This window comes from Stegostoma tigrinum, chromosome 6 (assembly GCF_030684315.1).
Source record: "Stegostoma tigrinum isolate sSteTig4 chromosome 6, sSteTig4.hap1, whole genome shotgun sequence".
Classification (NCBI taxonomy): domain Eukaryota; kingdom Metazoa; phylum Chordata; class Chondrichthyes; order Orectolobiformes; family Stegostomatidae; genus Stegostoma; species Stegostoma tigrinum.
Window position 1 is genome coordinate 77,426,532 of NC_081359.1, and position 27,272 is coordinate 77,453,803.

The 27,272-nt window shown below is 40.5% G+C and overlaps 1 protein-coding gene across 5 annotated transcripts in view; it reads left to right on the top strand.

The window, feature by feature from the left end:
• cdk8 (cyclin dependent kinase 8) overlaps window positions 1–27,272 on the top strand; it is a 144,383-nt gene that overhangs the window by 60,569 nt on the left and 56,542 nt on the right. For 2 of the 5 annotated variants that reach the window (XM_048532368.2, XM_048532370.2), the window contains exons 3-4: window positions 3,566–3,676; window positions 10,279–10,419. The exons of 2 other annotated variants lie outside the window; for them this stretch is intronic. In XM_048532368.2, coding sequence (XP_048388325.1) covers window positions 3,566–3,676; window positions 10,279–10,419 — 252 coding nt within the window. The remainder of the gene's footprint in view (window positions 1–3,565; window positions 3,677–10,278; window positions 10,420–27,272) is intronic. One more of the 5 variants, XM_048532371.2, reaches the window with a different exon arrangement.

The following is a 27,272-nucleotide window of genomic DNA, read 5'->3' on the forward strand; positions in this document are numbered from 1 at the left end:
TGCTGACATCTGAAAGAATTCCTTGAGTTACATTCATCTGATGAATTCCTCGGTATCTCCTGCAAGATTGCTGGGACGGAAATTGAGTCCTTGGCTGAGAGCTTCAATCTCATCCAGTTGAAGGATGTGGTCCGAAATCAGACGACACCAACGGTTCACGCCATTTACATATGCGTGTTAATCAATTAAAACCTTAGAACTGATTAAAAATTTAACAGTATCTTGGGTTTGTTTAGAACACCTTTTATCAATGGTGTGAGCCTTTGATCTTTTACTTATAAATTCTGTGTCTGGCACTACCTTTCTCACTTGCACCTGAAGAAGGACTAAAGCTTCGAAAGCTTTTGTCTACAAATAAACCTGTTGGACTACAACCTGGTGTTGTGTGATTTCTGATCTTATAAATCATTGAAGGGGCATCATTGGGCTAAAACTATGGAGCTTCTCCCAACAGTATTGCCGATGTAACTACACCAAATGGCCTGCAGCAGTTCAAGAAGGCAACTCAGCACTTGCTTCTAAAGTGTAACTAGGGATGAGCAATGAGTGCTGGCTTGGCCAGCAAAACCCACCTTCCACGAATGAAATGTAATATCTTAGAAATACTGTCATATTCTGAAAGTGTACTGATTAAGTAGCTAAAAAGAATGAATCTGAGGTTAGAATTTTTCTGAATCCGCATTGGTTTTAGGAACATGTAACACTGTCCTTCAAGTTGTAAATTGGTGGAAACTTGTTTTTGCAGTTGAGACAAAACTTCTAAGTATTGTAAAGTCTGAGGAAGATAGTGTTGAACTTGAAAAGGATATCGGCAAGTTTGTGGAATGGGTGAACAAATAGGTGATGTACAAAATCGAGAAATGTAAAGTGATTCATTTTCATAGGCAAGAAAAGATAAAGGGCACAATTTTAAAATAGTTACAGGAGCAGAGGAATCTGTGTATGTATGCATAAATCATTAAACATGGAAGGATAAGTGGAGTGTATAGTTAATAATAAAGCATGTCACATTCTAGACTAACTGGGGCATAGGGTTGTACTTGGCTAAGACACCTGTTTGTCGTCAGCTGGAATATTGCTCTTGTCTCGACACGACAGTTTAGGAAGGCTGTGATGCCATCAGAAGGTGTAAGGACATTTATGAGAATGGCTTCAGGAATGAGCAGCTTTGGTTATGAAGATAGGTGGAAAAGTTGGGATTTCTTTTGCAGAAGAGCCAGCAGAGAGGAGATTTGACAATCATTTGGCTTCTGGATAGAATAGATTGGGAGAACTTATCACTTGATCAGCAAAAGGAACAAAATCCATAAGAGGTTTTTCATGCAGTGGGCAGTTAGACGCTGGAATTCATTTCCTGATGGTATAGTCAAGACTGGTTCAATTAATGTATTCAACTGTATTCAAACCCAATTCAACTGCTATTTGAAAAGGAACACTGCGGAAGATTACAGGTATAAAGCAGAACAATGGCATTAAGTGAAATGCTAGTTTGGATAAGTGGTGCAGTCACCATGAGCTAAGTGGCCTTCTGAGTTCCAGATGGGAGGGGAGGTTGGTTGGTTGGTTGACAGACTGACTGACTGCCATAGAGTCATGGAGTTATACAGCTGGAAACAGATCCTTCATGCCAACTAAGTTTTTCCCAAACTCAATTAGTCCCACTTGCCTGCATTTAGCTCATGTCCTGGGAAAGGGTTCCCATTCACGTACCTATCCAAATGTCTTTTAAATGACGTAACTGTACCGTTTCCTCTGGCAGTTTATTCCACAGACTACCCTCCGTATGAAAACGTTGTCCCTCAAGCCCGTTCCTTTGACATCAAGTCCATGGTGGACTGACTATGGTATCAAGGAGCCCTAGGAAACCTAAAGTCAATTGGAATCGGAGTGGTGGAGGTGGGGTAGAACCCTGCTGGTTGGAGTCTCACTCAGCGCAAGGGAAGGTGGTTGGCATTGTTGGAAGTCAATAATCCCAGCTCTGCAAGTATTCATCAGGGTTTTTATTTTTTGCGAAATTACCATGACTTTTTTGTTGTTTATAGTTGTTAACCACCACCAGTAAATCATCTCTGCAGCCAATTAAGGTATTTGTATGCTTTAAGAGCCATTAAAAGTGAGGAAGTTGTAGGGAGGTAAGGGCTAAATCACCATAAAGTTGAATCGGGGGTTCCTCAGAGTATTGTATTATGTCCAAATTTTTTTAGTTGCTTCATCACTGATTGACAGTCCCTCCATCCTGAAGATCAGAAGTGGTGATATTTGCGGCTGACAGCACTGTGTTCAACTCGGGTGGTGAAACAGACTATTCCAAGTGCAGCAAGATCTGGACACTATCCAAGCTTGGGCTGATCGGCAGCAAGTAACACTGCACTTCACAAGTGGCAAGCGAATACCACCTCCAACGAGAGATAATTCAGTCGTTGTCCTTGAACATTCAAGGGCATTATCACTAAATCCCCCAGCTATAAACATCCCATTGACGAGAAACTGAACTGGACCAACCATTAGAAATACTGTGATTACAAGACTGGTTCAGTGGCTAGGGATCATGCAGTGAGTAACTACTCTCTTGATTTCCCAAGATTTGTCCACTATGTACTAGGCACATGTTGGGACTGTGATGGAATACTCACTGCTTGCTTGGATGAGTGGAACTGAACAGCACTCCAAGCTTAATACTGCCCAGCACAAAGTAGCCTGCCTATTTGGCACCCATATCGATATACTTCCACTCACCCACCCACCAGTGCTGCAGTGACAGTAGTGTGTTCCATTGACAAACTGATCTAGGCTAACCGTATAAATATTGTGATTAAAATAGCTGGTCCAAGGCTAGGAATCTTGCAGTGAGTAACTCCCCTCCTGACTACCCAAATATTCCACTACCTATAAGGCACGTATCAAAATTGCCCTCCACGCCACACCCTACCCTGACTTGGAACTATATTTCCATTCCATCATTGGGTTAAAATCCTGGAGTTTCCCCCCTCACAGCATTGTGGATGTAACTGTACCAAATGGCCTGCAGCGTTTCAAGAAGGTAACTCAGCACATATTTCTCAAGGGTAACTAGGGATGAAAATGAGTTCTGGCTTTATCAGCAAAACCTACCTTCCACGAATGAAATGTAATATTTTAGAAATCTTGTCACATTTAACAAGTACACTTTCAAAATAGCTAAAAAGAATTTTTTTTTAAAAAAAGAAATAGGCGTAGATTGATGAATTCAGTTTGCTATGGAGAATTCCTTGTTAAAAAAAAATTGTGCAGTTGAGCAATAGTTCTTTTGATTCTTTGTAAACAGCCAGTACAAGTTTGTCCATTGTCCACTTAAAACCTTCATCTCTTAAAATTATTTTGGCATTTAAAAAAAGTTTTAAGTACAAGAAAAATGTATTGGTCACTATAAAATTTTGGGCCTGGAGTGCAAATTAAGTTACTAATTACATTTAAAAATCTCAAGATTTTAAGAATAAACATGAATTGAAAGATATATTAACTCTCAGACAACCGATGTGTACATTTCAGTTGTCATAATCTTAATACAGTATATTTTCTTCAACAGTTGCTGCGGGAGTTGAAACACCCAAATGTTATTGCTCTCCAGAAAGTATTTCTGTCTCACGCAGACAGGAAAGTGTGGCTATTGTTTGACTATGCCGAACATGATCTCTGGGTAAGGTCTACCTTTCTGGGACTGTTAAGTATTTAGTACAACGTTGCTTAATTTGACTGCTTATGCCTCTAAGCTAGCCTGAATGTATGAACTTCATCTATTTCAAAAGATTGTGCAGTTGATCTATTTGGTACAGTACTAATGTCAAATTGACTAATCGTAGCTGACATATTCTAAGTGATTGAATAGCTATAAAATGAGTGTGTAATTTTTTTGCCAAGTTGTTTCCACACAGTTTTGTGCAGAATTTGGTATGGAATTGTTGGAATCTAATGAAAAGTAAATACACATGATTGTTTTCTTCAGACTTGCCTAGCTGGTTGGCAAGAGGCAAGTTTCAATTTACTGTTTGTTAATTCCACTTGCCTAGTAAAATTGAACAAGTGAAAGATTATGACAAGTTGCAATAACTTTCATTGTTTTGCAGGGAATACATCTGCGTAAAATGTTACCCACTCTTTTTATTCAGCAGAGGGTTCTTTGAGTGGATATAGTAGATGTATTGTATTTGGACTTAAAGATGTGTTTGATAAGGTACCGCACAAAAGTTTGTTATATGAGACGAGACCATGGTGCTCGAGGTAGCACATTGGCATGAATAGGAAACAGCAAGTGGGGTTATGGATTCCTTTACAGGGTGGCAACCTGCAATTAGTGGGGTTCCACAGGGATCCATACTGGGGCCACAACTCATTTATGTTAATGAAATGGAGGAAGGAAGTGAATGTCGCCAAATTTGCAGATACAACAATAAGTGAAAAGGGCAATTTGTGAGAGAGATACTGATTGTTTGCCCACTTATTTAAGCAATTGGCAAATGGAGTACAGTGTGGGGAAAATATGAAATTGTACATTTTGGAAGGGAAAACAGTAGAACCATGCTATTTAAATAGAGGAAAAACTGCAGAAAACTGCAACACAAAGTGACTTATAGAATACTTGTGCATGAGACACTGAAAGCTAGCACGCAGATTGCAGCAGGTGCAATCAAGAAACCTAATGGTGTGATGGCCAGTATTTTAAGAGGTTTGGAGTAGAAGAGTAGGGAAATCTTATGGTTGGTGAGATTCCCGCAACAACTGCAAACCTTTTTGGTCCCCTTATTTAAGGAAACATGTTATTTCATTGGGGGCAAATTTAAAAAATGTCGACCAGGATGATCCCCAGGATGTCTTATGAGCAAGGTTAAACAGTGTTGAGGGGTAACTTGATAGAGGTTTATAAAACCATGAAGGGCATAGATAAGATGAATGGCAAAGGCAGTTTCCTTACATTTATGGGAGTTCAGAATGAGCAGTCATATTTTAAAGGTGAGAGGAGAAAGACTCAGAAGGGGTAAGGGGCAACTTTTCCCATACAGAGGGTGGCTTGTACGTGAACTGAACTGTCAGAGCAAGTAGATGCAGATACAGTTACAGCATTCAAAAGACATTTGGACAGATATGTGAATAGGACAGGTTTAGAGGGATATATGTCAAGCACTGGTAAATGGGACTACTAGTTTGGGAAACTGGCCAGCATGGATGAGTTGGACTGAAGTCTGTTTCTTGTGTACTGTTACTGTAGACAGGGACTCTACTCATTGAGGTTTCAAAAAAATGAGAGGGAAATTCATTGAAACATATGGGGTTCTTAAGGGAATTGACAGACTAAATGCTGACAGGATGTCTAGGACCAGAGGGGAGAGTTTCAGGATAAAGAGATGCCAATTTAAGACTGAGATGAGGAGGAATTTCTTCGCTCAAGGTGTTGAGTCTTTGGAATGCCTTGCCACAGACCTGTCAGGGCAGAGCCCATGGTGTATATTTAAGGCTGAGATGGATTCTTGATCAGTTAGAGAATCAAGGGTTACAGGCAAAACACAGCAAAGTGGACATGAGGAGCATTGTCAGTCATGATCCTATTGAATGGCAGAGCAGGCTTGAGAGGTCAAACAGCCTACTCCTGTTCCTGAGATAATGGGAACTGCAGATGCGAGAGAATCCAAGATAATAAAATGTGAGGCTGGATGAACACAGCAGGCCAAGCAGCATCTCGGGAGCACAAAAGCTGACGTTTTGGGCCTAGACCCTTCATCAAAGAGGGGGATGGGGTGAGGGTTCTGGAATAAATAGGGAGAGAGGGGGAGGCGGACCAAAGATGGAGAGAAAAGAAGATAGGTGGAGAGGAGAGTATAGGTGGGGAGGTAGGGAGGGGACAGGTCAGTCCAGGGAAGAGGGACAGGTCAAGGAGGTGGGATGAGGTTAGTAGGTAGATGGGGGTGCGGCTTGGGGTGGGAGGAAGAACAGGTTAGGGAGGCAGAGACAGGTTGGACTGGTTTTGGGATGCAGTGGGTGGAGGGGAAGAGCTGGCCTGGTTGTGTGGTGCAGTGGGGGGAGGGGACGAACTGGGCTGGTTTAGGGATGCGGTGGGGGAAAGGGAGATTTTGAAACTGGTGAAGTCCACATTGATACCATTAGGCTGCAGGGTTCCCAGGCGGAATATGAGTTGCTGTTCCTGCAACCTTCGGGTGGCATCATTGTGGCACTGCAGGAGGCCCATGATGGACATGTCATCTAAAGAATGGGAGGGGGAGTGGAAATGGTTTGTGACTGGGAGGTGCAGTTGTTTATTGCGGACTGAGCGGAGGTGTTCTGCAAAGCGGTCCCCAAGCCTCCGCTTGGTTTCCCCAATGTAGAGGAAGCCACACCGGGTACAGTGGATGCAGTATACCACATTGGCAGATGTGCAGGTGAACCTCTGCTTAATGTGGAATGTCATCTTGGGGCCTGGGATAGGAGTGAGGGAGGAGGTGTGGGGGCAAGTGTAGCATTTCCTGCGGTTGCAGGGGAAGGTATCGGGTGTGGTGGGGTTGGAGGGCAGTGTGGAGCGAACAAAGGAGTCACGGAGAGAGTGGTCTCTTCGGAAAGCAGACAGGGGTGGGGATGGAAAAATGTCTTGGTTGGTGGGGTCGGACTGTAGATGGTGGAAGTGTCGGAGGATGATGCGTTGTATCCGGAGGTTGGTGGGGTGGTGTGTGAGAACGGGGGGGATCCTCTTTGGGCGGTTGTGGCGGGGGCGAGGTGTGAGGGATGTGTTGCGGCAAAGTGCGGGAGACGCGCTCAAGGGCGTTCTCGATCACTGTGGGGGGAAAGTTGCGGTCCTTGAAGAACTTGGACATCTGGGATGTGCGGGAGTGGAATGTCTTATTGTGGGAGCAGATGCGGCGGAGGCGGAGGAATTGGGAATAGGGGATGGAATTTTTGCAGGAGGGTGGGTGGGAGGAGGAGTATTCTAGGTAGCTGTGGGAGTCGGTGGGCTTGAAATGGACATGAGTTACAAGCTGGTTGCCTGAGATGGAGACTGAGAGATCCAGGAAGGTGAGGGATGTGCTGGAGATGGCCCAGGTGAACTGAAGGTTGGGGTGGAAGGTGTTGGTGAAGTGGATGAACTGTTCGAGCTCCTCTGGGGAGCAAGAGGCGGCGCCGATACACTTCCTACAGACTAAGGGGGTGGCCATGGGCACCCGCATGGGCCCCAGCTATGCCTGCCTCTTTGTAGGTTACATGGAACAGTCCCTCTTCCGCACCTACACAGGCCCCAAACCCCACCCCTTCCTCCGGTACATTGATGACTGTATCGGCGGCGCCTCTTGCTCCCCAGAGGAGCTCGAACAGTTCATCCACTTCACCAACACCTTCCACCCCAACCTTCAGTTCACCTGGGCCATCTCCAGCACATCCCTCACCTTCCTGGACACCTCAGTCTCCATCTCAGACAGCCAGCTTGTAACTGATGTCCATTTCAAGCCCACCGACTCCCACAGCTACCTAGAATACACCTCCTCCCACCCACTCTCCAAAAATTCCATCCCCTATTCCCAATTCCTCCGCCTCCGCTGCATCTGCTCCCACGATAAGACATTCCACTCCCGCACATCCCAGATGTCCAAGTTCTTCAAGGACCGCAACTTCCCCCCACAGTGATTGAGAACGCCCTTGACCGCGTCTCCCGCATTTCCTGCAACACATCCCTCACACCCTGCCCCCGCCACAACCGCCTAAAGAGGATCCCCCTCGTTCTCACACACCACCCCACCAACCTCCGGATACAACACATCATCCTCCGACGCTTCCGCCATCTACAGTCCGACCCCACCACCCAAGACATTTTTCCATCCCCACCCCTGTCTGCTTTCCGGAGAGACCACTCTCTCCGTGACTCCCTTGTTTGCTCCACACTGCCCTCCAACCCCACCACACCCGGCACCTTCCCCTGCAACCGCAGGAAATGCTACACTTGCCCCCACACCACCTCCCTCACCCCTATCCCAGGCCCCAAGATGACATTCCACATTGGCAGATGTGCAGGTGAACCTCTGCTTAATGTGGTATACTGCATCCACTGTACCCGGTGTGGCTTCCTCTACATTGGGGAAACCAAGTGGAGGCTTGGGGACCGCTTTGCAGAACACCTCTGTTCAGTTCGCAACAAACAACTGCACCTCCCAGTCGCAAACCATTTCCACTCCCCCTCCCATTCTTTAGATGATATGTCCATCATGGGCCTCCTGCAGTGCCACAATGATGCCACCCGAAGGTTGCAGGAACAGCAACTCATATTCCGCCTGGGAACCCTGCAGCCTAATGGTATCGATGTGGACTTCACCAGTTTCAAAATCTCCCCTTCCCCCACCGCATCCCTAAACCAGCCCAGCTCTTCCCCTCCACCCACTGCATCCCAAAACCAGTCCAACCTGTCTCTGCCTCCCTAACCTGTTCTTCCTCTCACCCATCCCTTCCTCCCACCCCAAGCCGCACCCCCATCTACCTACTCACCTCATCCCACCTCCTTGACCTGTCCGTCTTCCCTGGACTGACCTATCCCCTCCCTACCTCCCCACCTATACTCTCTCCACCTATCTTCTTTTCTCTCCATCTTTGGTCCGCCTCCCCCTCTCTCCCTATTTATTCCAGAACCCTCACCCCATCCCCCTCTCTGATGAAGGGTCTAGGCCCGAAACGTCAGCTTTTGTGCTCCTGAGATGCTGCTTGGCCTGCTGTGTTCATCCAGCCTCACATTTTATTATCTACTCCTGTTCCTATTTGGTATGGCCTAATTTACATAACATTTAATAGCCAGTTAGAGTACAATGTTTGTTTATTTTTAACTTAATTGTATTTTCAAGTGTTTGACAATGCATCTCTCCAGTTGGTCAATGTTGTAGTTGAGCAAAAAGCTCTCTGCTTTCCACAATATGATCATTTTGAGTATTAATTGCTTTATACTATAATTAATTTCATTCTTCAAGTAGTGAAGAAGAATGTTAGTGAAAATGAATGTTAGTAACTGGTCTAAGACCAGCAGAAGTGATGGTCTACAGAATTTCACCAGAGGTCAACTTTATTTTGTTTTTACAGCCTCTCTTGATTTACTTAAAAAGAAATTAACACTGAAAGCTATGCTACAGAAAACAAACTGCATTTCTTAAGTCAAATAAATTGTGTGCAGCTGACCTATGACTGAGCTTTGAGGAATCAAGAAAGGCTATTCAACCCTTCTCATTCAGTCTCCTAAATTCTTTTGTTGTGCAGATTGCAAGAGTATGTCTATCAAATTTCACTTTAAAACCTGTACCTCTGCTCTGCTGAATCAGCTTAATTCTGCCAGCAATAGAGTTTTGCTGCAATACTTAGCAGTCTGCACTTTTTTCATTCAATGTCAAAGTTGTTATTTCTTAAAAATGCAGCAAGTAAGTTCAAGTTTTTAATCTTACTTTTCAGAGTTTATTTTTTTTCAGCTTATTTTCTGGTCACTTAACTATTTCTGAAATTATTTCAAAATTCATCTTAGGAACTGTAGTTAGTTGTTACTAATCTATGGAATCCATTAAGAAGTAATGCCAATTATGTTGTCTTGTTTTTCATCTCTAAAGTCAGGCTCTTACAAGCACAGACAAATTTCTGTTTAGCACTTTATTCAGTTGTCACTAAGAGTTGGCAGTGGTTCGGTTAAATTAATGATGAACGATCTATTTAAAATTATCTTTTATAGTCAGTAAAGTCTATTTGTATGTAATGCTAATTATGTAATATTTTAAATAAGTAGCTATTCATAAAATTTTACAGTTTCAGCATTTCTTTTGCTTGTAAAGTACAATTCAGAATGAAGCATTGCTTATCCTTTGGACCACTTTTGCTTGGAAGTAATAAGTTGTTATGCTGTTCAGGAATCCTTATGCATTGACTAGCTGCAGAAGGAATTCAGTCGAATAGCATTTTAAATGATTGAATTTTCATTGTAAGTCAGTTGAATTTTGGTTGAGCTTCTAATGCATAAACGTATTACATTGCTTCAGTATTTTTATTGTAATTTGGATGTTTAATGCACGAAAAATTTTTGGATGGGGGTTTCATTTTAGGTAAAGACAAATGAAAATCCTTTTTGAGGTGTGCAGATTTTGAGGGAAGAATACATGTCAGTGTCTTAAGGTAAGGGATTTTTAAAATGCTAGTCTAACACCCAAGGAATTAATCTGTGGAGTACACTTCAGAAGTAAAATAGTCCAAGTCTTTGAATCTCCTTTTTCAATTTCTTTAAATATTTTCTTTTTCTTTTCTCAGCACATAATCAAATTTCACAGAGCTTCTAAAGCAAACAAGAAACCGGTTCAATTACCTCGAGGGATGGTGAAGTCCCTATTATATCAGATTCTAGATGGCATTCACTACCTGCATGCTAACTGGGTGTTGCACAGGGATCTGGTAAGTGATTTGTCAAGGGTATGTGAAATTGATGCCTGAATTGACTAGGCAGGAATAATTTTATCACTAGTTACTTCAGGGACAGTATCTTACTTGAAATATACAATGAGGGGTTTAACTGGAGTAAATGCTGAATAACGGAAGTGCGATATGTTGCCCTTGGCAACTTGACATTGACACTGAGAAGAAATCTAACAACTGAGTGAATTATATTGTCACACTTATTCCACTTAAACCATTTTCCTTTTGAGCACATTTCCTTGTGCTACTGAATACAAAAACATCCACAAATTGTGGAAATGATATCTTGAAATGTAATTAATTTTGCCAATCCTCATCAGGAAAAAAGAAACCTGTATGTTCAAGGCAGGATACCGTAATCCTGTCTTCAAACTTAACATTGTGACTTTTCTTTAAAAAACTGCTTTTCTTTTGTAGCATTTGTCCACTTCCCCAACTACTTGATAAATTGTCGGGAGCTCCCATGCAGATCCTTGAAAAGATTTATTAATTTCAAAGTGTCAGTGTTTAAGACAGCTCAACCTGGTTTGAGCTACTGAGTTGGGAGCTGATTTTCTGGGATGTTTTATCAGAATAACTTTGCTCTTTAATATAAATTCCAGCTCTTTAAGAAAATTAGTTTGTTCCAAAGTCTCAATGACCCTATGTATTGTGTAGAGAGTGGTTAGGAGATAAGATATTTTCAATAAATATATAACGTAAGCTCTTCAGGATCATGCCTCATGGTAGACTGGTTAGCAAGGTTAGATCACACAGAATGGAGGGAGAACTAGCTGTTTGGATTCAGAACTGGCTCATAGTTAGAAGATCAGAAGGTGGTTGTGGAGGGTGACTTTTCAGACTGGAGGCCTGAGACCAGCAGTGTTCCACAAGGATTATTGCTGGGTCCAATGCTTTTAATCGTTTTATACAAATGATTTGGATATGGACATATGAGGTATGGATGGTAAGTTTGCAGATGACACTAAAATTGAAGTTGTAGTAGACAGTGAAGAAGGTTACCTCCAGAGAATAATGGGATCCCATTCAGATGGGCCAATGGGCTGAGGAATGGCAGATGGAGTTTAATTTAGATAAGAGAGATGCTGCATTTGGGAAAGACAAATCAGCGCAGGACTTATATACTTAATGATAAAGTCCTGGGGAGTGTGGTTGAACGGAGAGACCTTGGAGTCAGGTTCATAGTTCCTTGAAAGTGGAGTCGCAAGTAAATGGAATAGTGAAGGTGGCGTTTGGTGTGCTTTCCTTTATTGGACAGTGTATTGAGTATAGGAGTTGGGAGGTCATGTTGCGGTTGTACAGGACATTGGTTAGGCCACTGTTGGAAGACTGCTTGCAATTCTGGTCTCCCTGCTATAGGAAGGATGTGAAACTTGAAAGGATTCAGAAACAATTTACAAGGATGTTGCCAGGATCGGAGGGTTTTAACTGTAGGGAGAGGCTGTATGTGCTGGGGCTATTTTGCCTGAAGTGTCGGCGGCTGAGGGGTGACCTTATAGAGGTTTATAAAATCATGACAGGCATGGATAGGGTAAATAGGCAGGTCTTTTCTCCAGAATGAAGTAGTCCAAAACCAGAGGGCAGAAGTTTCAGGTGAGAGGGGAAAGGTCTAAAAGGGAGCTGAGAGGCAACTTTTTCATGCAGAGGGTGGTGTATGTATGCAATGAGCTGCCAGAGGAAGTGGTGGGGACTGTTATAATTACAACATTTAAAAGGCATCTGAATGGGTATATGATTAGGAAGGGTTTAGAGGGAAATGGGTCAAATGCTAGCAAATGGAACTTATTTAGGATGTCTGGTTGGCACGGACGAGTTGAACCAAAGGGTGTATTTCCGTACTGTGTATCTCTATGACACTATGTAAACTTTTGCGTTAACTTTTTGCACCTTTTTAGCTCCTGTATTGTGTGCTGAAAACAAAACTTTCCACGCTAATGAGCTCCATATACATTCTTTTTGTTCATACCTATTGTCATCGTCATGCCACATAATATCATATGGTCCTCCCCTTTCAGTAATTTCCTTCATGCCTGTACGTTCCTTTGACCATGTCCAACTTCCAGTACTTGTATCGTGATTAATCTAATATGCAAGGGTAACCCTTTTGCATCTCCTTCCTATTTTGCATGTTTCAATGTGTGTGGATTGATTGATTGAAATAATGTGCTGTTATGTTACAAGTAAGTTCATTTCAATAATTTCTTGTGACAGTATTTGTGTATTATTTTACTCTAACTGCAATATGAAAATCTATTTACATTGAAGGTTATGCACAGCCTTTGTTTGACATTTCAGTGGTAGATTCATCTTCAGCCTATATTAACCAAGTAACAATTGACACAATCTGCTACTGTAATGCATTAAGTAGCTTACTAGTGTTTTGTCCAAGTTCAAGATTAGTGATCTGTTGCTGATGAAAATTTAGTCATTTGCTGTAATAACAGTCTTGAATGGTGAATGTTCAATGTATGGTCCCTTTTTGACTCTTGGATTCAAGGTAGATTTTTATGAATTGCTGGATATCCAACTGGTTTTCTTGCCTAAAAGAAATGTCCACCTTTGCCACATGTATTGAAACTTGTGGAATGATGAATAGATAAGTTCACTTTATTATATTGAATTGGAACAGAAGGAATTGTGGGGACACAGGAAGATAAATATTCAACATGGTCTGGTTGGGCTGAACAAACCATGTCTTGGCTGTCACTTTCATGTGTTTTACTGCATTTGTATAATATTTCTGCATTTCTCCTTTTGATAAGTCTGTTCAAGAACAATGTGAGTGAATGGTTTGGTATGTTGTCTTTTCAACATGGTGGCTGTTTTCGAAATGTAACCTGGACTGATAAATTTCTCTTTCCTAACTGCAAGTGTCTGACATGCAATGCATTTAGGTTATTTCAACTAATTCCAAAGATACAAAATTACGTACACTTCAGAATTAATTTGTTATCTTGGTTCTACTGCAAGGTTTGTTGCTATCAAAGGTAGAAAGGATCACACTTGGTGCTGAGAGTGTTTCTGGCTAAAGTAGATATGTTGGTGAAGGATAAAGTGAACATTTTATCTAGATGTTGATTTTTGAGTCGTAAGATGAGAGAAACATTCTATGATTTCTGTCCATCACACAATTATGCAAGTAAAAATAATAACCAACTGGCAAAAAAAAAATGCACCTCCCCATTGATTAACCTGCTCAATTACCCTCTGAATTTAATGGAACATGGCATTTTGCATGGTACATTGTAATGATTTATGGCTGCTTTGACTTCTTGTTCACTTCTTGTACTAATTGAAAAGTTGGTTTTAAATTTGACCACTTGAGGGTCTTGTTTTGTTACTTTGATTGTCGTATTGTTGGTTTAACTCTTGGATTGATCTTTAATTTACGTGACTGTTGTTGTTAATACCTTTTGCATAATAATTGAAGTTTGGAAATGAATGCAACTTGACAATCTTCTAAACTTGTTTGAGGTGGCAAGAGACAGACAGATGAGATTCATGTACAATGGTGTCACTGTATAGAACTTAAACATTCAAAACTAATCAGCGGAGCTTACTGTAGTCCAACCTTCATTGTTTGCTGCTGCTTGTATTACTGAAGTAAAATCTTAGGTGTTTGATGCCAAACCATATCCTGTTAAAAATAAATGCCATAAAGACTACCAATAATTCTATGTACAACATTTTTCTTAGTACTGTTTCAGCAAGCGTTCCCTCAACAATAAATATTAGTTATCCATGCATAACCTTTACTTACTAAATAGATTAGAAATCTTCAACTGCATATTCTGTTGTGAAGTATAGAATCACATCTGAATTTCCTCATTTTGCTACATGAGTAAATTTTTGAAGTTGCTGACGTCTTTAGAGGCATAATAATGGCAAAGACTGACACAGGCTATGCAAAATCTGGGTCATCGAATTTTACAGATGGAACTGGAGTCGCCCGTCATGTCTATGCTGGAGATCTTGGTCTCATTACCTTGCTACTTCCCCATGTCTCTTTTTAAACTTTTCTCTTAACTATGCTAAATGATTCTGCTCCCCAGCACTGTTCCTTGAGGGGTGTCCATTTCCTGAAAAACTGAAATATTTCTTTATTTTGTAAAGGTTATCTGAGACATATTCATAATCTTGAGTGTATGTGCACTAGTTATCAACTCTTCTTCATTAGAAGTAGTTTTCCCAATTAACCCCATTAAAACTGCTCTCTATAGGTAAAATAAGAGCAGAGTTAAGGTTATACATGTCCCCTGGGTGGCATCCTTATTTTTCACCACTTCTGCCCTTTAAACTTTTGTCGATACTGATGCGTCCAGTTCCATTTCCCCAAATTTTATTAACTGTTTCTGTTTTTGAAAATATGTATAACCTCTGCTGCATTTTCTTCATCTCAATGCTCATTTGCATAGTGAACTTTTGAGAATAGCTAATATGGATGTAATAAACTTAACTTTGTGTTAATATTCTACCATGTCACAGCTGTATAGTCTATTCATTTCTTTAGTGAAGCAGTCTTTGGCACAGCTGAATAGAGAGGTGTTGAGAAGGAACTGGATACTTAGACAGCTATCAATAATGTTTTATTTTCTTTTCCTCTGAAGGGAAAGAAAGGAACCTTATGTTCTTAGTTATGCGCCAACTGGTAATGTACATGTATTGGGCTGAATGAAACAAATACAATGCTCACACTACAGACATCATGCACGTTGAATTTACTCCAGCATAGACATGAAGACCTTTTGTTATTCTAAAAGTTGTTTCACCTGAGGTTTTTCCAAAGTAATTTATTTCTCCTCAATACAATGAGACAAGTTTTGTTCCAAGTCCCTGATATTACTTTGGGTGCATTAGAACCTCGCAACAGATTTTTAATTCTACTATGTTGATTTTCCTAATTTGAGTGTGTTAATGCGTATGCCAGGGTACACTGAAAAAAAACTGAATGACCGTATTCGAAATGTTTGATGTCTGAAAGAATTTGCCCAACGTCTTGAAATTGAAGGTCTTGGTTTCATTTAATGTGATTGAATGTTCCTTTGGAAGTTGTAGAGTATTTGAGTGGTGAAAGCCAATTTGTGGTGATGTATCTCCTGAGTATAGGGGTATATCAGCTTCTCAGCCCAAGTTGCAGGATATCTCCCATTCTCTTTCTATCTGTTATTTACTGTTTGCTGAATTCCCCTATTCACTCAGGAATTAATTTCCTGCTCTGGAAATCCAGTTGGTCTTGAGATTATTTAATTTTATCTATCAATACAGAGCAGCGTAGAACTAATATTTAAAATATAAGTCACCTATTTCTGTTGTTATTTTTGTGGGTAATGAAAGTGTCCATGAACAATGTGGAAATTCCAAGAAGTTCTTTTTAAAAACAAAAATTGCCATGATATTATTTAAGGAAGACCGAAGAGATTTTTCCAGTGGGTCTGGCCAATGTTTATCTCTCAACCAACATAATTACCTGATCATTCATCTAATTGATGTTGTGAAATTTTTCTGTGCAACTACATTTAATTACATGTTTCCTGATTACAACAGTGACCCTTTCAAAAGCATTTAATTTGCTTGAAGCACTTTGGTAATTTGCAATAATCCTGAGAGCTGCTATATGATGGCAAATTTCTTCTTTCTTTAGAATGTCATGCATAAAAAATGAAATTTCACTTATTTGGCCATTGTAATCAATGTTTTTTTGAAAGTTACTTCCATAGCTTCATTGAACAAAGTGGAAAAGCCTCAATGGAAATTTTGCGATACCACAGTTTTATTGTATTATCTTATTCATTCAAAATGGCAGCTTGGACTTTCTCTTTTTTTCAAGAAGCAACTCTAGCATGGAACATTAGATTTTACATTCAAAGTATGTAACATCCTTACTCAAATATTGATGACATATCTCCCATTGGTGTGAAATAAAGAAGATTAATGTCATGATCTATTCATCGAACAAAATAATTTAATGCAATGCTAAGATTTATGAATCAGTTAATTTAGGGATTTGGTGTCTCATTCTGTAACTGAGTTATAAAATATTACAGATATTAGAATACTTATGTGCAGTACATTTTTACAGCAATTGTAAAGCATCATGCTGCTGAGAGGAGAGATTATAGTACATAGAACTCAATTCTAATGCATTCAAGAGAAAAATAAGATCTGCAATCTTAGATAATTTAATTAACTTGAAATAGCAGTCTCGAGGACCATGGATCCATGTTAAGGTTAATAATGACTAAAGTTTCTGGAAAACTGAACTGCTTACAAGTTTTCGAGTATTTGATTTACCTTTGAGTTATTCAGCATATTACTCCATATGGCATTGAACATAAAGCAAAGTGTTCATTTTGGATACAATAAGGTGTTGAAATTAACAGGATGCAATTTACTGAATGGTTGGAATTCTATGAATATTACATAGAACATGACATACTTTACATTTTTAGTGAATTTTTACTTGGCCAAAATTCCATCGTTGATCTTTTAAAAAATGTAAAAAATATAATCAATATAAGTGTGAAAAGTAAACTATATAACTCACCATTACAGGCTGGCTATGAGGATTTAAATGAAAAGCCTACATAACTAATCTGAGTCTGGTGCTTCTGAGTTCTGGCTCTTGGACATATGAAAGAACATCCATATGTGTACAGTGGTAAATTCTATCTTCTCTTTTTCTGTCTTAGGTTATAGTACAGTGTTCCCATGTTATACCAGCTATGTAAATATAGGGCAACAAATTTGAAATTTGCACTGGTATCATTTTTTTTAAGCATTTTTTCAGATGCTAAAATACAGATTGAGGCTACTGTGTGCTTATCCTTCACACTTACCTTAATAAGCCTGAGCTTGGTGGCACATCTAAATTAGCAAGATTAATTAAATCAAAATTAATACTTCCAACCATAAACATCACCTTACGCAGAAGTGATAGAACCATAACTTGATGGTATAACATTGGGTCACTATTTAGAAATTGATTTTAAAAGCTGTGCATTACATTTGATTATTCTTTACGTCATGATTTCTTTTTCTCTAAACTGTGCCCATGGAGCATAGTGTACAAATATTGAGAATTCACATCAACTACTTCGCTTAAGTATGAACTGGTGCTCTGAAAATCTCATACTGCACTTTCTGCTGTGTAAGCTGATAAACGATAGTTTAAAATGGAGTATATTACATGTTCCACAACTCAATGAGAGGTTGGTTGATCTGTGATCTAACTTTATGTCCTACCTTTTCCCTACTACCATGTAAAATCCTTAGTAAACAACAATCTATCAATCTTCAGTGTAAAATTATCAATTGACTTAGAATGAACAGCATTTGTAGAAATGAGTTCCAAACTTTACTTCAGCTATCCTTTTTTCACTCTAATATTTTCCAATTTCAATATTAGAAAAAGAAAACAGCTGCCAGTTTTAAAGGGGATATTCCCTTGTCATGGACTGCTTCATCAGGGAAACTTTATCTACCTATCAGTTTCTCTGAAATGTGTTCAAAACTTCGATCGATTCACTCTTGACCAATTTCCAGGTAATGCAACCAGATTGTGTAATCTGTCTATACAGTTTATCCTGTAGAGCCTAGCATCATTTCAGGAAACATCTGAAGCAGTCCTTTTGAGATCCATAAGTCCTTCCGAGACTAATAAGTTCTTTCAAGATGTGATGTCCTAAACTATTGACCATGACAGGTGTAGTCTAACCAAGCTGTTCTGAGGTTATAGCATGACATCTAACCTTTTGTATTCCAATGTGTAAAAGTCAACACTCTTAGCATTTTTGCTATCTTTTTTGCATCAGATTATCATGTTTTCATGCCTTTGTTTGCCTGCTCCTTCAAGATTTTCACCATTTTGAAAGTACTTTGACATAGCCTATTTTGGTCCACCTTGCATTTCCCTAAATTCAAATATATTTGTTTTAGTTTAGCCATTTGCTTATTCTATTGATATCCCTTGTAATTTTATGTTTCCATCTACAGTGATATCCTATGACAAATTTGAATATGTTTCTGTATCCCGTTATCTCAGCTAAAAAGTAAAATCAATAGGTGAACACCCCACACATTCCTAAAGGACCTTACAGGCGAAGTTGATTGATTACCTGATGTGTTACTGCCACTCTGTCTTCTGCCACTCAGCAGGTCACTTATTAGCTTTTGGTTCTATGAGCTTCAACTTGAACAGTCTTTGATGAGGGGCTTTGTCAGTCGCCTCTGGAAGTCTATATAAATAACATGGAAATATCTGTGCAAACCTCAAACACCTCTTTGAAAAATTCAATCAGACTTGTATTGCAAGTTCCATACTTTTTCAGATCCAAGCTGTACATTCCTCATCAGCTAAGTATTTCCTTATCTTTGCTGGAGGCTACAATTGGTTTCAGAGCATGTGATATAGAAGTTAAAACTGGCCACAGCTCCTGAGTGGCCCACTGTACACTGTACATGGATTCAGCTGATCGGTGGATGTTGTGTGTTTGCCACTTTGGGTCAGCTATGCCTTCCTTCGAACACAGCCTAGTTGTGTGCTAACACACTGTCAAGGCTCACGTGACAAATGGCTATTGGGTTATTGAGGATAACTAACAAGAAGTCGGCATCAAGATGAGAGAAAAATTGTAGAATTGAATAAATAGCTTCCTCTGTGTCTAAATTCTCCTGAGCAAATCAGAAAAAATAGATCTCCAGGGTTTACTGTTTGGAAATTGAAACATTTGTGCAAACTGAAACAATTACTTTAATTTGAAATGCCAGTGCCGTAGTAAATGTTAAGTTGAATTAGGCTATGCATATCAATTTAAACACAATTTGGAATTATAGAAATCTTGGTTGCAAAATCTTTTTGTGGATTTGTTTCCAAATTGCATGATGATCAATAAGAGAATGTTTGTTTGAGAGGAGGAATTAAACAAAATCAACAAGACTTTTCTTCTGTTTAAGAATTATTATTGAGCCTTTAAGTTTATGTAGGGTAGCTTGGTTTATTGCAGTAATTTGAAGAGTAGGAAAATGTACCATGTTGTATTGTAAAGTCGTAACAAATAGGACCGGCCACACTTTGTGTTTATAGTGTGTCTTTAATATAAACATCTTATAACACTTTAGTACTGATCCATATGTGTAGCAGCAGTGCTTGGTCAAAACAGGTTATTTGAGGTGGATCTTAAAGGAGAAGAGAGACAGGTAGAGAGATTAATGGAGAGAATTCTGAAATTCAAGACCGAGACAGCTAATGACACAGCCATCACTGCTGGAGAAAATTTGCCCCATTTTGATGAATTAATGCTTTTTGCTTGGACTGTCACTGAATTTGGCCTTGGCATCCCATGATAGGACCAGGAATATCTGTAAAGGTCCATATTGATATCTGTTCTAGGGAAAACAATCCCACAGAACCAATCTTTACTCAAAGTATATGTGTTAATGTTAGATGAGGAATAGATCTGTTCTGCTCCAATCTGTCCCAGCCCCTATGTGTTAGTGACCTTACTTTTAGATGCATGTTTTCAAGACTTTTAATTCTGGCCTGTCACTTTTTATAACCTCTTGTTTGTGTTGCCCCTGTTGAGAAGTAATTGATATGCATTCTCTGTCCCCTTCCCACAGTCCAGCACATTCACCCTTGTAAAATAATTTTTAAAAATTCAAAGTTTAAAGCAAACAAATTTCCTGTATTGAGCAAATTTTGTATCCAGCTTGCTAAATTTTTTTTTAGTAGTCAGCCACTTGGGACCTCATCAGAAGCCGTACTAAAATTCAAGTGGACAACACCAACTTCTTTGTCCTTATCGATCCATCTTGTTAGCTCATCAGTAAATTCCATAAAGCAAGCTAGACAGTATCTTCCATGAACAAATCCATTCCAAGTGTCTTTAACTACTGAATGCTTTTGTAAGTGAGTGGTCTTCCCATGTCCCTGAATTGATTCCAATAAATTAAACATTTACCAAAATTAGATTGACGAGCTTGCGGTTATTTGATATACTCCTCAAATCATTTTTAAACAAAAGTACGACAATAGCAGTCCTCCTCCTCTGGCACCATGACTGCATCCAGTGTTGGTTGGCCTCTTGTGCCATTGTGGCTGTATTTTTAACTACACAGTCCATAAACTCTTCAATTTACCACTTTTGACCTTTCAGTCTTTTGCTGCTGTTTGTAAGGTACTGCATAATGCTTTCTGTATAAAGCTTTTGTCATAATATTTCCATTTGTAACATGTCGAATTAATAATGTTCTGAAGTACCTTGGGGCACTAATGCATTAAGGCATCACGATGTGGAGGTGCCAGTGTTGAGCTGAGGTCAAAAATCACATGACCCCAATTATAGCCCAACAGGTGTATTTGAAATCATAAGCTTTTGGACCGTAGCCCCTTCATCAGGTCAGTGGGAGGAGAGCACACAAACACCATTTAAAGGCAGAGAGATCAAAGGATCATACGCCTGATGTGAGCAGAGTGAACAAACCTAAAATAGCTGGCTAATTGCCTCCTGTTGAATCTTTAATCAGTTATACTTACCTGCATTGTAGAAATTGCAGAAGCAGGATATGGAGAACTGCTAGTTTTAAGATGCAAATTCCAGAATCTGTTTCAAGTCACTGCCCCGAGATGAAGATTTCATCAGCATCTGCCTAACTTGCTAAACTTCCAACAGGCAGAACGATAAGCATATACAATAGGCGACATCTCAGGTCAGACTCTGAATTGTACGTGTGAGGCTTTGTCCAGAGTCTGTCTCAAGAGTTTTAACTGTAAATCAGACTGGTTTTGCTCCAAAGTGGGAATTATAAAATGCTACACTGACTGACTTTGACTTTGATTCCAAGTTGTGTGTTTTTTTTGAGCAAAATACAAAGTATCTGCAAATAAACAAACATCTTGGATGAAATGATTCTGTGTATGTGTGTGAGAGAGCGAGAAGGTAAGAAGTAATCCAAAACCATACAAACTAATAAAAGTAGAGAGATCATAACAATTTACCATGTTCATGCTGTCAAAACAGGATAGTAAGGAAGTCTTTACGGATACAAAACAGTGTGGCGGGGTCATCTGTAGCATGACGTGAACCCAAGATTGTGGTTGAGGCCTTCTTCATGGCCATGGAACTGGCTATCAGTCTCTGCTTGGTGATCCTGCTTTGTTGTGTGTCTCAAAGGCTGCTTTGGAGGATTGGAGGCTGAATGCACTTGACCGCTGAAGTATCCCCGCAACTGGCAGGGAATACTCCTGTTTAGTGATTGTTGCGTGGTGCTCATTGATCCATTATTGTAGCGTCTGCATGGTCTCGCCACCATATCATGCCATGGCATGTTGAAATGCTTGCGAAGAGCGTGGTGTAGTTTCTCCATGCCTGATCAGCATGGACAAATTGGACCAAGAGTCTGTTTCTATGCTGTACAGCTCTATGACTCTAAGTAGATTTATTTGACATCTGCTAACCAGAAAAAAACATTTTAGAAGAACCTGTTTTTGAGACTAAAACAGACATTTATGGGGAAACTCAACAATTTTCTGGCAGCATCTGTGGAGAGAAATTAGTGTTAGTGTTTGAGTTTAATGATCTTTCTTCAGAACTCGGTTACTGGGCTTGAAATAATAACTCTGATTTCTCTCCACAGATGTTGTCAGAATTTTTGAGTTTCTCCAGCACTTTCTGTTTTTGTTTTGATCTTCAGCATCCCCATTCTTTGTTTTATTTAATTGTTCTGACACTATTTCTCTTGTTACTCCTTTGTTAGTCCACGTTGGAAATCCACTTCATACAGTTATAGCAGTCCTCTGTGATTTTAGTGTGGTTTTTTTAGTCACCAGGCTTAAACAAAAATCTGAAAGTTAAGTCAGCGTCATTCTATACATGCTTCAGGGCTTAATTCGTGGAGGAATGTTGAGATAATTCTGTAAGTGGTTTTTATATTTTTTTAAAGTAAATAAAGTTAACAGTTTCAACAAAAGCAGCTGCAGGACTGATTGGCTACCAGAAGCAGCAAGCAACAATTTTTAACTTCGAAATATTTCACTACTGGTTGATGTATCCTCTTGGCAACTATTGATCTTGATATATTGTACAAGTATATAAAGTTAGACCTATATATCGTTTAGATCAGTGAAAGGCATTGACAATTTGTTTTGGAGAAATATGGAATGGAGTCAGTTTATATCCTTAGGACATTGAGCTATCGCTTGTTGTTGAGTTGATGCTAGAATTTGATTATGCCCTTGCTGTGTTCCTAAACTTTGCAAATAAATGAATATATGAGGTGGAACGAATATGGTAAATAGGCTTGAACCAAATTAGCAATGTGATGAGCATTGAAAACTGCAGATTATTTTTTTCCTACAGATGTATAGGACTTACTTGAAATAATCCTGTTTTTTATATTAGATTTAGGTGAAAGACTTCAATATTTTAAACATTATTATTAGCAAGTTTTGAGAAGATTTGTAGCTCACGTTGAGGTTCTGGATGTGAGTTTGCTCGCTGAGCTGGAAGGTTCGTTTTCAGACGTTTCGTCACCATTCTAGGTAACACCGTCAGTGAACCTCCGGTGAAGCGCCAGTGTTATGTCCCGCTTTCTATTTATCTGTTTAGGTTTCCTTGGGTTGGTGATGTCATTTCCTGCATTGGTGATGTCATTAGTGTGTTGGTGGGGTTTGTGGGCTACCGTGATGCCAAGAGGTCTGAGTAGTCTGGCAGTCATTTCCAAAATGCCTTTGATGACGCTAAAACAGCAGCTAATGAACTTAAAAGACCCGATACTGACAACAAGCAAAACTAACGTCATTTACAAAATACCTTGCAAGAACTGTGACAAACACTACATTGGACAAACAGGCTGAAAGCTAGCCGCCAGGATACATGAACATCAACTAGCCACAAAACGACATGACCCACTATCACTCGTATCCTTACACACAGATGAGGAAGGACACCACTTTGATTGGGACAACACATCCATCCTAGGACAAGCCAAACAGAGACACGCACGAGAATTCCTAGAAGCATGGCATTCCAACCGGAACTCCATCAACAAACACATTGATTTGGAGGCAATCTACCTGCCTCTGAGAAAAAGAACAGGAAATGACATCACCAACACAGGAAATGACATCACCAACCCAAGGAAACCTAAACAGATAAATAGAAAGCGAGGCGTAACATCAGCGCTTCACCGGAGGCTCGCTGATGTTATCTAGAATGGTGAGGAAACGTCTGAAAACGAACCTTCCAGCTCAGCGAGCAAACTCACATTATTATTGTATGTTTCAAGTAGGTGTTGAAAATAAACTGAACTACTGGAGATTCCCTGATATTGCACAATATCATATTCATGAAAAGATTAAATGAAAATTAAATCTTATGGATGCTGAAAATGTGAAATGAAAACAGAAAATGGGAAAAAAGGTTGGGCAACATCTATGAATGGAGAAAATAGAGTACATGTTTCAGCTTGAGAACCTTTCATGAAACCTAAAGTATTGTTTTGAAGATAACACTTTGTTTGCTTAAAAATTAACAGGAAGTAGGGATAGGGAAGGAAAGAGGTAAATCTGTGATGAGATGCTAGAGGGGCAAGCAATAAATGATGGATGCACAGAGTTATATAACTTGTTAGAGCTGACTGGAAAATGAAGGAAACCATGCTAAACCTGATAAAGTTGGGGAGGATCCTATGGTCCAGGCATATGTACAAAAGCCAGATAGTCCTCATTGTATTGATGAAAAGGACATCTATGGACTACTGGGTAAGTCCCCAGCTGAGTTTTAAGCCCAAAGGATGTCTACTTCCAGTGGCTCTAATGCAACGATTTTTATTACCATTACAAGCTGTTGGAATGGTGGTTAAGATCTAAGTTATTAGATTTGATAAGATGAGAAAGCTGTAGAACGTTTATTTGAAAGGTCTGAAGGTGGTTCTCAAGCATGCATTGACATTCTTGCAACAATGTGGCAAGCAAAGGGCCGATACGAAAATAGACTGGAGAATTCAAGTGGCTGGAAATGTGTCACACTTGCAGGCTGAGAAGATGGTTTGCTGAATACAATCTCCCAGTTTGCGTTTAGTTTCCCTATTGTAGAGGAGACTCCATTTTGAGAAGTGAATTTAGTATGCCCAGTTGGGGGACATACAAACAGAAATATGCTTTGGAATCTGTTTTATAACTTCTGATTTTAATCAGCATCTAATCTAGATTTATTGGTGATGGTACCTTTTACCTGATTGCTACAGTCATGAAGATTCAGATATCTTGATGCTGGTCAATGTATCTGTATAAGCCAAAATTGTTTTTGATATTTTCTCACAGATGTTTTAGTTGATGCTTTATATTTGGAGTTGATAATTACATCACCGAAATAATATTGCCTTTCAAATCATTCTTATAGCATGATGTGAATTTACTTATTAAACTACTGTCAAATGCAATTCTTGTTTTAAATATATAATTTAAATCATCATCATATGTTTTGTTTCTTTTTGCCATTTGTTGATAGTAGGTGATTTCCATTCTAATATACAGTAGCCACTGCAGAAATGAAACTTTTCTTGTCTGCAAGTTGAGTTCCATTTAAGATGCAAGATATTTGTTTTTATTCTCTTCTTAATACTTCCTGCCCCCACCACCACCCACTACTATATCTAATAGAGGCTAGAGACAAGAAACCTCCAAGTTCTGGTTTAATTTCTGAGATAATGGGAACTGCTGGAGAATCTATGATGACACGGTGAAGAGCTAGATGAACACAGCAGGCCAACCAGCATCAGAGTAGTAGGAAAGTTCACGTTTCGGGTCTGGACCCTTCTTCAGAAATGGGGGAGCGTAAGGAGATTCTGAAATACATAGAGAGAGAAGGGGGAGGCAGATGGAAGATGGATAGAGGAGACAGACAGGTCAAAGAGGCAGGGATGAAGCCAGTAAAAGTGAGTGTAGGTGGGGAGTGAGGGAGGGGATAGGTCAGTCCTGGGAGGATGGACAGGTCAAGGAGGCGGGATGAGGCTAGTAGGTAGGAGATGGTGGTGTGGCTTTAGGTGGGAGGAAGGACAGACAGGTTAGGGAGGTGAGGACAAGCTGGGCTGGTTTTGGGATGTGGTATGGGGAGGGGAGATTTTGAAGCTTCTGAAGTCCACATTGATACCATTGGGCTGCAGGGTTCACAAGCGGAAGGTGAGTTGCTGCTCCTGCAACCTTCGGGTGGCATCATTGTGGCACTGCAGGAGGCCCAGGATGGACATGTCATCTGAGGAATGGGATGGGGGAGTTGAAATGGTTCGCGACTGCAAGGTGCAGTTGTTTGTTGCAAACTGAGCGAAGGTGTTCTCAAAGCGGTCTCCAAGCCGCCGCTTGGTTTCCCCGATGTAGAGGAGGCCACATCAGGAACAGCAGATACAGCATACCGCAGATACAGTATACCACGCTACACAGCAGATGTGCAGGTGAACATCTACTTGATGTGGAAGGTTTTTTTGGGGCCTGGGATGGGGGTAAGGAGAGAGGTCTTGGGGCAGGTGTAGCCCTTCCTGCGGTTGCAGGGCAAAGTGCCAGGTGTGGTGGGGCTGGAGGGGAGTGTGGAGCGGACAAGGGAGTCACAGAGAGTGGTCCCTCCAGAAAGCACATAAGGGCGGGGAGAGAAAAATGTTTTTGGTAGTAGGGTCAGATTGCAGATGGCAGAAGCGCCAGAGGATGATGTGTTGGATCCGGAGGTTGGTGTGATGGTACGTGAGGACGAGGGGGATTCTGTTTTGGTTGTTGTTGCAGGGAGGGAGTGTGAGGGATGAGTTGCAGGAAATACGAGAGACACAGTTGAGGGCGTTTTTGACCAATGGAGGGGAAGTTGTGGTCCTTGAAAAAAGATATATGTGGGATGTCCGGGAGTGGAATGCCTCAACTCTGGAGCAGTTGCGGTGGAGGCAAAGGAATTGGGAATAGGGGATGGCATTTTTGCAGAAAGGTGGGTGAGAGGAGGTGTACTCTTGGTAGCTGTGGGAGTCGGTAGGCTTGAAATGGATGTCGGTTTCTAGGTGGTTGCCAGAAATGGAAACAGAGGTGTCCAGGAAGGAGAGAGGGGTATCGGAGATAGTCCAGGTGAACTTAAGGTTGGGGTGGAGGGTATTAGTGAAGTGGATGAAATATTTGAGCTCTATGTGGGAGCACGAGGCAGTGCCGATGCAGTCATTGATGTAACGGAGGAAGAGGTGGGTGATAGGGCCAGTGTAGCTTCGGAAGAGGGATTGTTACTCATATTCTTCAAAGAGGCAGGCATAGCCTGGGCCCACGCAGGTACCCATGGCCATCCCCTTTGTCTGTACGGAGTGGGAGGAATTGAAGGAGATTCGGAAGAGGGATTCCTGTTCGTCTTCCCTGGACTAACCAACCCTCACCCTAAATGCCAATCTACGCTCACCTTTCCTGACTCCACCCCTGCCTTTTTGACCTTGCCTGTCTTCTCTCTACCTGCCTGCTCCTTTGTCCATCTTCCATTAGCCTCCCCCTCTCTGTCTATTTATTTCAGAATCCCTTTCCCCGCGCTTGTTTCTGAAGAAGGGTTCAGACCCGAAATGTCAGCTTTCCTGCTGCTTGGCCGGCTGTGTTCATCCAGCTTTACACCTTGTTATCTCCTGGTTTAATTTCTGATGCCTTTAATTCTTAATTCACTGTTACAAACGCGACTACACAACCTGATAGAAGTGTATAAAACTATCAGGGGGACTTATAGTTTGGATAGAAGGACGTCTTTTGTTTAAGGGTGAACAAGTCAAATACTATTGGGTATAGATTTAAGATGAGAGGAGTAAGTTATTTTTTAAACACCAGGTTGGTA